This window comes from Camellia sinensis, chromosome 12, assembly GCF_055761805.1.
Source record: "Camellia sinensis isolate YWXY chromosome 12, ASM5576180v1, whole genome shotgun sequence".
NCBI classification, from domain to species: Eukaryota; Viridiplantae; Streptophyta; class Magnoliopsida; order Ericales; family Theaceae; genus Camellia; species Camellia sinensis.
The window spans coordinates 81,694,984-81,710,971 of NC_138972.1; the positions used below are offsets into that span (position 1 = coordinate 81,694,984).

At 34.4% G+C, this 15,988-nt stretch overlaps 1 protein-coding gene across 2 annotated transcripts; it reads right to left on the minus strand.

Annotated features, from left to right (window-relative positions):
• Positions 1–1,472: 1,472 nt before the first annotated feature.
• Positions 1,473–5,480, minus strand: LOC114316090 (boron transporter 1-like). Of its 2 annotated transcripts, XM_082899056.1 has the most exons (7): positions 5,256–5,480; positions 5,096–5,145; positions 4,833–4,878; positions 4,446–4,680; positions 3,377–3,487; positions 2,479–2,552; positions 1,473–1,845 (listed from the first exon to the last, which is right to left on the minus strand). In XM_082899056.1, the coding sequence occupies exons 1-4, from the start codon at positions 5,333–5,335 to the stop codon at positions 4,548–4,550; spliced, it is 309 nt and encodes a 102-aa protein (XP_082755182.1). In that variant the 5' UTR covers positions 5,336–5,480; the 3' UTR covers positions 1,473–1,845; positions 2,479–2,552; positions 3,377–3,487; positions 4,446–4,547. The 2 variants fall into 2 exon arrangements, with proteins under 2 accessions (XP_082755182.1, XP_082755181.1); XM_082899055.1 differs by lacking the exon at positions 3,377–3,487.
• Positions 5,481–15,988: the final 10,508 nt, after the last annotated feature.

A 15,988-nucleotide genomic window follows, 5' to 3' on the forward strand; every position in this document is an offset into this window, starting at 1 on the left:
AAATTTAAAATTTACAATCCGCCTTCAAAATCGCTCCACTCCGCTATAGTTAATACATATATATATATATATATATATATATTAATCTATAATGAAATATCAAAGTAAAAATGAGTGTGAGAGATATTTAATATGTGAAATTTATTACAAATTGATAGTTATATATATATATAATATTATGTAAAATTAGTTTGTGTTAAATATATTATACAAATTGGTGTCATATATTATGTAAATACTTGATAATTAGTTAGAATACTTTTTAATTCGTCAATCCGCCTAAAACTACTAAAAATGAAATTTATCAATCCGTTAATTCGGTAATTCACTATTCAATTTATAATTTTACTCTTAAACAGCTCAAAGTGCATCACATATCCCTAACTAGAGGCACACTACAAAAAAAATAAATAAATAAAGTTTTAGGGACTAAAATTTAAGAACAAAATTATTTTTTAGGGACTAAATATTTTTATTGCGAAAAGTGTCATTATATTTTTAGCAATGAAAATTGTACGTTAGTAATAAATTATTATCCTTTTGGGACCAAATTTTTTATCTTAAAAAATAAATCATTATGAGACCAAATTATTTTGTCCCTAAAAATCTATTTATTAGTGACATTTTTAAAATTTTGTCACTAAAAATATTATTTTTTAACTTTTGAGACTACCTTTTAAAAACTATCCTCAGAATGATGGAAATTAGTCTCCAAATATCTTTTATAATAAAATTTTTACTTCTAAAAATTAAAATATTTAATTTCTAAAATTCTTGTAAGTTGTAATGGGATATGATACCCCTTTCTTTAGGGCCTATATTATAGAATTTCCTTACAAACTAAGTTGACACAGAGAAGTGTCTATTGCTTGGATTTGTGACACCTGGCGGCATGCAGGCCCTACTGTCCCCATTGGGTGGGCCCAGTGAGGAACATCAAGATAAGCCAAATGTATTTTGTAGAATAAATTATTATTTTTTATTTATATAAAGGATTAATTATTTAAAAGTCTTAATGACAGCATGTGTGGTAGCTTAAGTCTTGTGTAAAAGTCACTGCTGGAAAATAGACTTTTAGTGGCGTTTAATAAACGCCGCTATATCTTTCAAAAACGCCGCTAATTCCTTTTGCGACGTTTAGTACCAAACGTCGAAGCTGCGGCCGTCGCTGTATCTTTACGACGTTTTAAAAACGTCGCGATATTAGAATAGGCGGCGTTTTTAGAAACACCGCGAAATGTCCTTACCATGACGTCACTATGATTTTAGCGACGTTTTCAAAACGCCGTCATATCTTTTTTAAAAAAAATTGACCATTAACTTTTTAGAGTTTAGGTGGCGTTTTAAAAACGCCGTGAAATCCTCTTCTTTTTTTTTTTGGTGAAATTGGGCTAATTTTATGTTATTAAACTAAAAAAATACCTATAATAAAATTGAATAACCTTAATATGAAATAATAACTCCTATTCAAATAATAAATGCAGCATTATTTCACTTTCCTATTCAATTTAATATCCAATCATCATTACCCACAAAATAACATATTCAAAAATTAAATTCACAATTCTCAACCAAAAAATCAGCAGTCCTATGGCAACAAAAATCAACACCAGCCAAAGGTCACACACAGCCTTGTTCTTATCAACTAGACCAACTTGTATTACAAAAGCTTTTGTAAGATAATTTGCTTCCAAAAAATGAAAAAATGGATCATTATCCACATCCATACTAGATCTACCCATCAGGCTCCCTAGCTAAGAAGACACTGTTCACCACCCCATAATTTCCACTTACAAATGGTTGGTGCTCATCATGCCGCCATTCTCCATCAACAAAAAACTTGTACTGCACGGAAAAGAAAACAACATATCTAAACATCAGATACTAGAGATAGAAGTACACTTTTAGGATTATTGATGTAGATGAACTCATCTCTTTGACTAAACACTAAATCTCATGATCAATTTGTTAATCTTGCACAATATTTCTGTGAATATCATGTCCGCTATATACAATTTTGAAAGAATTAAAATGTATAAAATGCATGCACCATTGTGCAACTATGGGATGCATGTTTACTTTCTTCAACCTGTATAATCTTCATATAACACAACAATATGGTGTCTCATTGAGATTTATATGTATTAGCTGCCTGTGTTATAGCAAACATACAAAGCCTTTTAGCTAATTTATAGTCTTTATTATTTGAAACAACAAATCACCCTCTTTAGCGAACAAATTGTACATGGATCCATTTTCAGGAACATAAAGTGGCTCCAATTTCTGCTAAGCATGGGGACCCACCAATACTGATATATATTAAAGTATAAAACATTTTAAGAAGAAGAAGGTGTACAATCCAAGTTAAAATTCACAAAACAGATCACCAAGCTCTTTCAACAGTGCAAGCTTCTAAGATTACAGTAGAAAGTAGAAAATGAAGAAGAAAAAAAAGAAATTCAAACAAATCAAATATACCTCAACTTTCCCAAATCTTCTTCTAGACATCTCACATGCTCAGAAGCCTCTTCTTGGGCCTTTTTTGTAGCTTCCTGTAATGAAATATTAACAAATAGGTTAAAAACACCCCAGTAAAATAGAAGTAGACACAACCATCTATTCATAAGGCTTTTTTTTCAAATAGGTCTTCCCTACCATCATTTGCAAGAACCAAGGAGTAAGTTGAATTGGCTGATGCAAGGAAATAACCAAAAACAAAATAAAGCCTATATCCATATAATGCCACCCCCAATCATCAGGAACCCCCAATGAGGGACAGATTTGAGAAAAATAATGCCTTCAGAAAACAAATGATGATGAAGAAATAAAAATCATGTATTCAGCACGCTGATCCACTTGCCCATATCCATGTAATAAAACAAGCAATTGAGGAGGCATGTAGGAGAGGACTGGTCTGTTTTATTTTTTTGAAAAATAATTTGCAAATAGAAAATATATTTTAAAAATTATAAGCCACTTTAATGAATTTTTTCATCTGGAATGAGTGAACACATTTTTTTACTTGAAACTAATAAACACTTGGGCCACATCATTTTAAATGAATTTTTTGCACAAATCTCGACAAGATAGCAAAAAGCCACATAAATTCAGGCTTCAAGAGACCTTGTCCAGATCCTCCCTTCTTCCTCCCAGTCCCAAACCAGCCACTCAGCCACCTCTCTTAACACATGACTCAAATTTCTGGTGTTGTAAAGAGAGACAGGAGGCACATGGAAGTAATACATTTTGTTACAAACACGTAAACTAAATACAGAACACACATAAATGAATCACATTTTACAAAAATTGTAAGACTTAGTTCTTAAAAATCTTGACCATTCATATCCGTTGTGTCCGGTTCTCTAATCGATTCTACCTTCCTAGACTTGTTCAGAAAAGATCCCATGGAAAAAGCTGATATTGCTGTCCAGGCCATCCCATCCATGTTCCTAGCATCCAATATAAAGATGGCAAACAATCCATGTTCCTAGCATCCAATATAAAGATGGCTAACAATGTGCAGCAGCAAATTCAATACACAAACTAGCATAAAAACATGAAACCATAGAACTAAAGTGCCACAGACCAGAAAGGGAGGTCACTCAAATCGGAATTTGTTAGGCAGTCAACAGCTGATTTGGTTCTACATGTCAGCTAAGGAACCTAACCATGGACAGACTATGTTCTTCTAACCATTTACATATGGAGAACCACTTCCCAATAAAATATTGGCATCTCATCAAATTAGGTACACCACCCACTCCAATACATACAAAAACTAGGATAAAAACATGAAGCAATAGAATTAGAGTACTACAAACTAGAGAGGTAGTAACACAAAAATTGAACATTACAGCAGGGGTTTGGAGGACAGACTATGTTCTTCTAAGCAATAACATATGGAAAACCTATACCCTTTAAACATAGGCATCTCAATTAGGTACACCACCCGCCCCTCCCTCTCTCCATACATGGCTGCAAGCATGTGACGCACCCCATACAATTACCCATGGCAACCAAGTTCAAAATGGAAACTCATAATACGCTTGTCAAAGCAATGAAACTCTGCTTTAAACATGTTGCAGCGAAGCAAAAAAGATGACTATAAAAACACAAAAACAAAAACAAAAAAATCTAGCACACACGGTGTTTGTAGGATTGATGTCAAAATGAATTTGTTTTCCATAGTTTTCTGCATAGTACAAAATTATTTCAAGAAACAACCACCTAATAAAAAAAGATCGTGAAACGAGTCCCAGAGTATCATGATTTGCCTAGCATGTACAGCCACATTCAAATGAAATTACTAGCATGCATGCAACATTCTTTCTAACGCTTCAAGAATTAATTACCACAGCGATTGAGTAATTGAAACATCTTTTTTTTATCCCAAACATAGTTGTTCCATGGGTCGTTAAATTCAAATATATAGTAAGCACACTTACAAAACAGCAAGGGCTTGCATTAGACCTATCACCTCTGGAATTTTCCCTGTCAGCCTATTTCCTTGCAAAGATCTAATAACAAGAACCATAAGCACAGTAATGTCATAATGAAAAACAGAGAAACAACATGAGGGTTAAAGCTTTTAGTTCAAACGATGAACAGAGAAGGAAAAAGAAAAATAGAACTCCTAAGATAGCCAGTAAGAACAGCAACATTGCAGTCCACACGCACACCCTGAAAAATCGAATAATCAAGTATTATTAAACAGCAAATGACAATATATCATAAGCTTAGCACAAAAAATTCAAGCAATAAAACTGCCAACGGACGAAAACCATGCCAATAGTATTACATCATTTAGGAAGACTAGAAGATTAATAGCTCACCATCCAGTCCATGGAAGAAACAGTTTGTGACCCAAATCTGGTCTCTCTTTGGCAAAGTTAAACATGAATGTATACATTAGTACAGTGGGCTCCGCAACTCCCAAAATCAGTAAAGGTGGAGCATTTAATGTAAAATCATATAGCAAATAAAAGCTTGATACATATCATGATTGTAGTACATACCTGAAGCCATTTAACATCCATTCCAAAATATAAAAGAAATTTCATTTAGGTTGAGAATTATTTACAGTTAATTCCCATACCAGTGTTTCTATCTAGTTGTTCCCCAAATGAAATGACTGGAGGCAAAATCCTGAAAACATAACAAGTTATATTAAAATTCACCAAAAAAGAAGAAAATGGGTTACAGAAAAAAGAAAAAGAAGCTTATAAAGATCATTCTTCTTTGATTGTAGTACATACCTGAAGCCAGCTCTGAAGCCACCAGTCCAATCTTGTTTGTAACACAACAACCTGCCCTTAAGATCATTCTTGAGGATCATTGTTTTGAGCAGCCACTTGTTGTCAAGAACAGAGCAAGTATGAGTAGTCCTAGTCTCAAGTCCCAAACTTCCTTTTTAGACACGGTTCAACCTTATAATGCGTAAAATGAGTTAAATGGACCAAATATTTTGTCAAATACTGCTAATACTTGGCCATTTTAGAGAATGAATTCAAAGTAAGAAAAAAAGATACTGGGTCAAAATAGACTCAAACACAATATACCCGGTCAGACCTATTGGTTAGTTGGGCCATGGGGGCCACCAACAGTTGATGAGCATAATCCGGATTGAATTCGAGACATACTCAAAACATTAATTTAACCTTACACTCACATAAGTGGATAAAAAAAAAATCCTAGAACTCTGAAATAACCCTACCAAACTGGGTCAAATAGACTCAAACACAATATACCAGGTCAGACCTATTGATTAGTTGGGCCATGGGGGCCACCAACAGTTGATGAGCATAATCCGGATTGAATTCAAGACATACTCAAAACATTAATCTAGCCTAACACTCACATAAGTGGATAAAATAATGAGATTGAATCAGATCAGGAACAAACTTGGAGAATACTGAGCACAAGAACGAAGATTCCGATGCCTCTGTGTGTAGGAAAATAGGCAGTTACAACTAAGCCAAAAATTACAATCACAGTAACAAAACTACTAAGGTCTGTATTGATTACCTAGTGTATATCTGGTTCGGTATGACTGCTACAAAAATTGTAAGGAACCTTCTTGCTACATCATTTAAAAGTTGTGTCAGCTGTACTTTATCCCATGAGCAAAGCAAACACCTGGAGAAGATTGAAAATATTATGTTTCTGGTAAAGGCAAACTCTTCTGAATACATTAATCAAGGAGAAATAATAACAGATAATAATAATAATAAGATCAAAGCCACTAAGCACAAGAGAGTAAAAGAAAAAGAAATTTATGTAATTGAAACTTAAATAAATTGATTAATAAACACGACTCTAAACAAATGTGATAACTACTGTCAACACTGTCGTTGGTTCCAGAAACTAAGAAATAAGTCTCACCAATACAAGTAAAGATTGACTCTGCATATCAAAACAATGCTCTAGCAATTAGTTCCAAGCAAAGTGTGTCAATTTTATTTTCACTTACCTTATCATTCATTAATATTTGACAATCTTTGAAATGTTGATTACATAATAAGATAGCGATATATGGCAACATTTACACCAAGAATGAAGTCACGTTGTGCTAAAAAATAGTAACTGCTGTGTGAAGAGTTCCTGTCAACAACGCCAACTGTAGCTAATAAAAGCCAAATCTGAATTTGTGACATTGACAGAAAATGAAGTGTTAAAAGGCTACGCAGATGGTGCCTAAAAAACTTGGTAAAATTAGTGGTATGGCCACTATGTAGTTACACAACTCAGTTCAAACTACACGTATGCACTTTCTGTTTGTCAATTTCAAAATTCAGGACATCTACTGCCATCCCCATGATATTCTTGAGGCTCTGAAGAATAGGATGCACAAACTTCTATAGGGCACAGAAGACAGATTTAGCCCCTTAGGAATTAGTGTTAATATATTAGATACTAAATTGTATATGCCCAAAAAGATATCAGCTTCAAAAGATCTCAAGTATCTTATTTTACAGAAATAATTATTTAAATACAAACAAGGTGTTAGAAAATCTAGGTGTACACAAGCAGCAGCATGAATCCCTCTTTATTAAAAATACACAAACTTTTTTTTTTTTTTTTTTGGCGTGTGTGTGCGCGAATCAGACTAATAAAACTGCTAAAACAGCTAATAAATTATAAACCATCATTTAAAATCACTAAGTTTGTCCTTTGTTTTTTTCTTCTGCTTAAATTTATTTGTCCTTTTATGATTGATCCTTAATCAATAATCATTCGTGCAGCTAAGAAAAGAAAAATAAATGTAGCAGTTCAAGATTATTGATACCTTGAATACAAAGTGGAAGAGATAAGGAGATGAGGTGCTAAGCCATGGAAGCTTGCATAGATGGTGGTGGCGGTGGAGCTTTGAAATCAAGAGAGAGAGAAATCGAAATCGCTCTGAGATGAAATCAAAGATGATTCTTTGAGAGAGAATCGAAATCGGGGTGAAAGTGCAGACCGATCTGAATCGAAATCGCGGTGGCGGTGCAGATCGATCTGAAATCAGTGAATCTGTGAGATTTGAATCGGTGAATCTGTGAAATAGGTGAATCGGTGAATCTCGCTACCTCGCCGGTGCAGATGGTGGTGGAAGTGGAGCTTCGAAATCGGTGAATCTGTGAGATTTGAATGTGAGATTCAAAATAAGGGTTTAGAGAGGATTGAGAGAGAGGGGACGTGAGGATAAGGGTTTAGAGAGGATTGAGAGAGAGGCGCGACGTGAGGATAAGGGTGTAGAGGATTCAATGTTTATGTCTGAAGACATGAGGGTTTACAAAGCTTTATTCACAGATCCGAAATAGGCGCGTGTGATGTACAGCATTTGGAGGCGCTTTTAAACGCCGTTGATCATAAAACGGTGTCGTTTTAATTAAATAAATATGCGACGTTTTTAAAACGTCGTTAAATATTAATAATGATGACGTTTAAAAAAACGCCGTTAAAAAAACGTCGCAAAAACTCTTATTTCTTGTAGTGAGTTTTTGAATGCACAAGTCCCATTTTGAATTGCAATTGATGTTCCTACTCTTTTGATAGATCACGTCAATTTGTAAGTTAAATGATGATGACTTAATAAACTTAGAAGCAACGTAACAAAATCAAATATCAAAATTAAGAATGTTGGATTTAAGATTTGGAGATCTGGTCTGTAGTAAGAACTGAGATGTTCTCAGTTTTGGAGTATTGGAATTGTGAATGTAAGAACTGAGATGTTCTCAATTTTGGAATTGTGAATGTATTCAATTTTAAAACTAAGAATGATTTCAATTTATAATTACCAAAACTAAGAAATTTCTCAATTTTTTCCAGTACTAACTGAGAATATTATCAGTTTTGAAAAATTTCTCTATTTTTTCAAGGTTAAAATTGAGAATATCATCACTCTACTCTCTCTCTCTCTCTCTCTCTCTCTCTCTCTCTCTCTCTCTCTTACCCTCACCTTCATCCTCATTTTTCTATACTTTCCAAATCTGAAAATGTCCAGATCTGGTTCCAGATAGACATGAATGGGTTACAACGGTGAGAGGCGACGATGGCGACAACGAGCAGTGGGCAACTACGATGGCGAGAAGCGACGGGCAACATGACTATGTCTTCCTTCCTCCGAAAATCATCAACTTGAGATCCGACGATTGATAGGGGAATGGGTCTAATTCTGGGTTTGGATTGGGATCGAGCTGAGAATTGGACCTGTGAAGAAAATACTATTGTTTGGAGACCAAATGAGAGAGATGAAGAGGCTAAGAGAGGAGAGTTGACAAGTAGAAGTGAGGTTGCTGCCATGAGTGCTTTGCTTTTATGGATCTACTAATAGTGATTCATATATGAAGTGAAAGAGTTAAACGAATTATAGAGAGAGAGGGGGGAGAAACGAAATGGTAAGAGAGAGAGAGTCAGAGAGAGTGTGGGGAACAAAATGTTTGGGGTTTTCAATTTGTAAGAGTAAATTGGTCATATAAAATTAACATAGGACTTACAAGTTTAAAGTTTTGTGAGTAGGACCTAAGCTACCATTAATTGTCAAAACAAGACTTGTGTGTAAATGCCCTTTATATAAAAAATTAGATTGATTGATATTGATATTTATATCATCGGATCATATTTATCTATAAAAAAATTAGACGGTAAATGTGATTTGATGATAGTAATATCTAATCAATTTAATTTTTTTCATGTATAATTTACTTGACGATAATTACAAAGAGTAATACTACGAACCTACCCTTATTAACTTAGAAATTATTCAGAATTTTTATCTTGTAATTCATATTTATTCTACACATAAACTCTACACTACACAAATTAATCTCCACTAGACAATCACCCACCCAGAATTTTATGGGTGGATTAATCGGGTCCCTAACATATTTGAATTACAAATTCAACAGTTCAAATAATTCAGAATATTTTATTTTGTAATGTAGAGGCGGGGATTAAGATACCAAAGTTGCCAATTGCGACTATATAAGGTAATTGGTATTGTTTGTTTGGTAGTGATCGTTTTGTTTTTGTTTATTGCATTTATACCGCTTTATATAGAGGTTTCCTCATTTCATGGAGATTTTCTCCTCCTAGTGTAGAGGTGTTTTTTTTTTTTTTTTTTTTTCTTCTTCTTCTTTCTCTCCTTATGTAAATACTCATATCTTTCCTGCGTGAAAGTTTTCTTTATCCATTTTGAAATTTATTTTGTACTCCAATATATTTACAACTTATTGTCAAATATGTATTTTATAAAAGTAGAGAGAGAAGAGAAACTGTATATTGAATTGAATAATGAAATACATGAAGCATGTATTTATAGGCTAGGAAGAAACCTAGATAAATATAGAAAAGAAGATAGAGATATATCAGAGATTAGTATAGAAAAGGAGATGAGATACATCTACAATATAGATAGATAAATATAAAATAATAATATATATCTAACACTCCCCTCCCCTCTCAAGCTCAAGGTGGTAAGTCAGATATCAACTTGAGCTTGGAGAGGAGATTAGAGAAGCGTCCTGGAAGATGAGTTTTGGTAAAGAGGTTGGCGGTCTGATCAGCAGAAATAACAAAGAGAAGACGAACATGACCACTAGTAACATGTTGTCGTATGAAGTGACAATCAATCTCAATATGCTTGGTGCAATCATGGAAGACATCGTCATATGAAATCTGAATAGCACTCTGATTGTCACAATAAAGATTGGTGACAGCAAAATGAGAAACACCCATGTCAGAAAGAATCCAACGAAGCCACACAAGCTCTTGAGTAGTGTCAGCAAGAGCACGATACTTAGTCTCGGTACTAGAACGAGCAACAAGGGTTTGCTTTTTGCTACGCCAGGAAATGAGAGAGTTGCCCAAGAAGAAGCAGAACCCAGTAGTGGAACGACGATCAGTAGGATCCCCTACCCAATCGGCATCAGAAAAGGCATGTAGCAGTAGAGAAGAGTGAGGAAAGTAGTGAAGGCCATGGAACAGAGTTCCTTTGAGATAGCACAAAATGCGAACTAGAGCAGCATAATGTGGAGAGCGAGGAGCAGTCATAAATTGACTGATAATGTGAACAATATAAGCAATATCTGGACGAGTAATTGTGAGATAGACAAGACTACTAACTAGCTGACGATATAAAGTGGCATCAGATAACAGGGGACCGTCAAGAGATGTAAGACGAGTCTGAGGATCAACTGAAGTAGTGACAGTCTTGCAATTAGTAAGGCTAGCACGAGCCAAGAGATCAGAAGTATACTTGGCCTGGGTAGGAAAATAACCAGAGGAATCTTGAGAAATTTCCAAGCCAAAGAAGTTGCTAAGCGAACCCAAATCTTTCATCTCAAATTGCCGATGGAGAAATTGTTTAAGACTAGAAATACCCACTGTGTCATCTCTAGTGATAATCATATCATCCACATAGAGGAGAATGAGAATAGTACCGCGCTCTGTCTTACGAATAAACAAGGCAGAATTATGGGCATTGGAAGAAAAACCAAAGTCACGAATGGTAGAGCTAAACTTGGCAAACCAAGCGTGTAGAGCTTGTTTCAAACCATACAAAGCACGGCGGAGTTGGCAAACCTTGTTTGATGGAACAGAATAACCAGGAGGGAGTTGCATATAAACTTCCTCAATGAGATCACCATTAAGAAATGCATTCTTGATATCTATCTGATAAAGACTCCAGTAGTGAGCAACAGCAATGGCAAGTAAGCTGTAAACTGAAGTAAGACGGGCAACATGAGCAAATGTTTCCTCATAGTCAATCCCATATTCTTGACTAAATCCCCGGGCGACAAGACGAGCTTTGCAATGCTCAATGGAACCATCAGAATGAGTTTTGATCTTGTAAACCCATTTGCAACTAACAGTACGCTTTCTAAGAGGAAGTTTAACCACATCCCATGTATGCGTTTGATTGAAAACATGTAGTTCATCAGTCATAGCTTGTTGTCAAAGAGGGTTATAAGAAGTTTCTCGATAAGAAGTAGGTTCATGAGAGCAAAAGGCAGTGGAACCAACAATATAATCACGGAGAAGAACAGAAGGTTTTCTTACCCATATAGAATGACGCTTAGGTGGAGGAGGAACCTCAATGGGAGGTGGAAATGGATAAACCTCCACCGAAGCTGGAGAAGGCGTAGGGCCATCAGCAGACACAAGATCCTCAAGATAGACGATAGACGTAGCGGCTATGGAAGCATGGGGCCAGAATCTACATCAAAGTCATCAAAAAATAGGTCTATAGAAATATCAGTGAAGACCGGTAAGTGTGTGGACTGTGGTAAGTGAAACTTGGAAAGAGTGGAGAACATTTTGTGTTCCTAGAAGACCATATGACGGGAAATACGAAGACGCTTGGAGATAGGATCCCAACTACGATACCCTTTTATGTTCTATACCATACCCCTGAAAACAACAAAAACGAGAATGAGGTTCTAGTTTAGTGTGTTCATGAGGCTGAAGTAGAACAAAACAAGCATAACCAAAAACTTTAAGAGTGGTATAGTTAGGAGGAGAACCATATAAGCACTCGTAAGGAGAAGTGTTAGCTATTACAAGGGTAGGGACACGATTGATGGTATGGATGGCAATGAGGGCAGCTTCCCTCAAAATTTTTCAAGAAAAGAAGAAGAGATGAGAAGAGCCCGAGTAGTGTCTAGAATATGACGGTGCTTTCTTTCGGCTCGTCCATTTTGTTGAGAGGTGCCTGCATAAGATCGATGAGAGAGGGTACCATGATCCTGTGGAGGTTCAAAAAGAGCGAGTCGGTCCCAAACAGACGACATCTGGGATAAAAAGTCATTGAGAGATTGACCGGGTGCCTGGCGCATGTGATGAAGAGTCTGCAACAGTTGATACTGATGAGCATGTCTTGTGGTCTGATAATGTTCTTTCAAGAAATCCCAAATTACTTTGGCAAGAGAGGCAAGAGAGTCATTATCTTGAAAGCGTCTAAACTGAAAGTTGATAGAAGGAACTGAGGTAGTCCGGAACCATTACTTTCTCATTCGTCAAGATGGTCATCGAATGTAGAGTCAGTCTCATTCTTCTTCTAGTTGGGTTTAGGAAGAGCACCAGTAATGATTCGCCAAAGGCGTTTGCCTTTGATGAAGCTAGAGAGAGCTTGGGTCCAACTAACATAATTAGACCCATCAAGAATAATAGACACAGATCGGATGTTCTCAGTACGATCCATAATTGCCAAAACGGAGGTCACCAATAGATTCAGAAGGCTGGAAAACCTTAGAAACAGATAGGGCTGATGTCAGCACCGTGACTGTGATGGTGTCAGCAGCAAGGCAGTGGCTGAGTAGGGATGATGTTAGCGGCTGAGTAACAAGAAAAATGGCTGAGTAAGTTGGACGGAAGTGGGGAGGGCAGCACGCGACTAAAAGAAGCCAGGTAGGAGCCGATGGTGATTCGGCTGATGCAGAAGCCGATGGTGTTGATATGGAAGTTGATGGGCAAGCCGAGAGCAGATCGGATGAGGTAGAAGCCGAGGGGCCGAAGCTGATTGAGACGACGCGTGCGGGAGCATGTTGAAAGTGGAATCGGCGTCAATCGACGCGCCGGTCTTTAGGAGGGAAATGAGGGCGCATGGGCATTCCGATGGAGGTGAATCTGGTGGTGTTGGCTTCGTCGTGAAGAGACGAAGAGGTTGGTATAGTCCAAATGTTGAAACAGGGATGAACTAGATATGCAAAAACCAACAAAAATCGACAGAGGACAGAAGCAATCTGCCAGAAAAAACGTGAAGGAAAAAAGCTAGGAGAAAACTCTAGGCTCTGATACTATGTTATAAAAATAGAGAGCGAAGAGAAACTGTATATTGAATTGAATAATGAAATACAAGAAGTCTGTATTTATAGGCTGAGAAGAAACTTAGATAAGTATAGAAAATGAGATAAGATACATCTACAATACAGATAGATAGATATAAAATAATAATATATATCTAACAATGTAATACATTAACTTTTATATTTTTCCATTAAAAAAAAACAATTCAAATTATTTGTTTTGGGGCCAAACTGGCCTCACACGAAGAGACAGCAGGGCCTGTTGTTCCCAACATAGAACAAGAACCCCAATTCACTAACATCCATCCATCCAACAATCCAAAATGGTCGGGACCATATCACATTACCATCGGTCCATGTTATTGACTTGTTTCATAACAGCTATTTTGATTATTTTCAAGGTGAAATTTATCATTTTAAATTTATTGACTTTTTGTAATTGACTTTTGCAAAGATGGGAATTAAATATTTAGAATGATATTTATTTTTTGAATTCTCATTTTTAATAAATTTAGACTTGGGTAATCTCATTTAGATATTTGAATAACAATTGTTATGGAGCCACCACCACCCCAACCGTAAATATGAAATTGACCACTCTTATTGACGTTCACTATCTTTGGATGATAAGAATCAAATGAAATTTTCATTTTTAAGAATCTCATTTTCAGTAATATTATATTTTGGTAATCTCAGTCAGATATTTGGATAATAGTTCAGTTATTAACAAGATGTCTTCACATCAATGCTTAATTGGTCATTTTTAACTTGACTTTCACCATGTTTGGATGATAGGAAAAAAAATATTTTGAATAAAAATTTCATTTTTACGTTTTCAATAATTTCATATTTTGATAATCTTGTTAAGATATTTGGATAACAATTGTTACAGAGATTTCTTCTCTTAAATGTGAAATTGACCATCTTTAACTTATTATCTTTCACCGTGTTTGGATGATAGGAATTAAATATTTTGAATGAATATTTCTTTTTTAGGATTATTATTAAGATATTTGAATAACAATTGTTACGGAAATGTCTTCCATTCAATGTGAAATTGACCATTCTTAATTTATTGATTTTCACCATGTTTGGATGTCTTCCCATAAATGTAAAATTAGGCATCCTTAACTTATTGATTTTCACCATGTTTAGGTGATAAGAATTAAATATTTCGAATGAATATTTCATTTTTTAGGAATTTCATTATGAGAAATATTATATTTCGGTAATCTCATTTAGATATTTAGATAACAGAGATGTCTTCCTTTAAATGTGAAATTTGTCATCCTTAATAAGATTTCACTTGAATATTACTCTCCTTGCATTTTTAATTACAAAATTACTAATTACATATTATTATTATTATTATTTTTTGGTAGTTTAAAAAAAAGAAAAAAAAAGGGTGGGCCATTTTGGTTTGGTTTGGTTTGGGCCATCCATTTGATTTGGGCCATCCATTTGATTGAGACCTATTAACAATATTTTAATTTGGACTTAATATAAATGTTAAAATTATTTTGGGTCCAAATTTTTACATAATTTTTGGAGTCCAAAACGGTTACTTTGATTGAGTTGTACTCAGGGCCAGCCTTATCCACAAACAAATTTTATAAAAAAAATTTATGTGATTTGGTGATTGACTTAAGTAGGAGAACTCAATATTGACAATCATTAAACCTTTCTAATTGTAGTCTGTCAATAATCTTGGTTAGAGTTTTTCAAAAATACTTTTCAGAAAATTCTACTTTTTTATTTTTCGTATTTTTTTTGATTTTACCGAATTTTTTCAATATTTTAAGCAATTTTTTTTTTTAATTTTAAGACATACCTAACATAAATATACCTAAAAAGTAAAAAATTTGTGAAAAAACCTTTTAAAAATTCACTAAATACCAAAAATATAAAAAAAAATACTAGAATTCAGTACATTATTTGTATTTTTATATATTTATTAATTTTTTAAAATATTTTTTTCTAAATTTTTTACTTTTTAGATACATCTAAGTAAGATGCATTTAAAAAAGTAAAAAAAATGTTTAAAATTTTAAAAATATTCACTAAAAACAAAAAAAAATATAAAAATTTAATACAAAAAATTCAAACCAAACACATGATTACCATTTAGAGATAATATTATTAGCAGTGACCCCGTACAAACACCTTGTGATACCCAAAAGCTCACTAGTCTTACTATTGTTGTCACTTTTTCTTATGTTAGAGGTGTTTGTGATTTAAATCGAAAGGTGAAATTGTATTTTCATTATAAATTAACACTAGTGGTCAATAGGAGCGTGTTTAAATATCAAGAGGTGCATGATATATTAGAAATGTCATGTGGTGTTTATATATTTTTATTTAATATCGGAGTATCTGTAATTTTTACTCAAATAAAAAAAAATCTATTAATCGTAATATTCATCCATCATCCTTCATAGAACATTCGGAATATGTACACATATTGAAAGGTAAAATTAGAATAAAGATGTTATATAGAGTTTTGAACTAATGTGACAATAGTTATAGCATTTTATGATAATTTGATTAAAAAAGTATCAATTATTGATTTTTCTGTAAAAACTTTGTAAGTGATAGGTGTTTGACTTATTACTAGCCACACTAGCAAGCAACCTAGGAAAGATTGCAAAAGGGCTTGCCAAAAAGTTCTTCAAGAAAGTTCTTATGCTGTCCACCAATGTTAG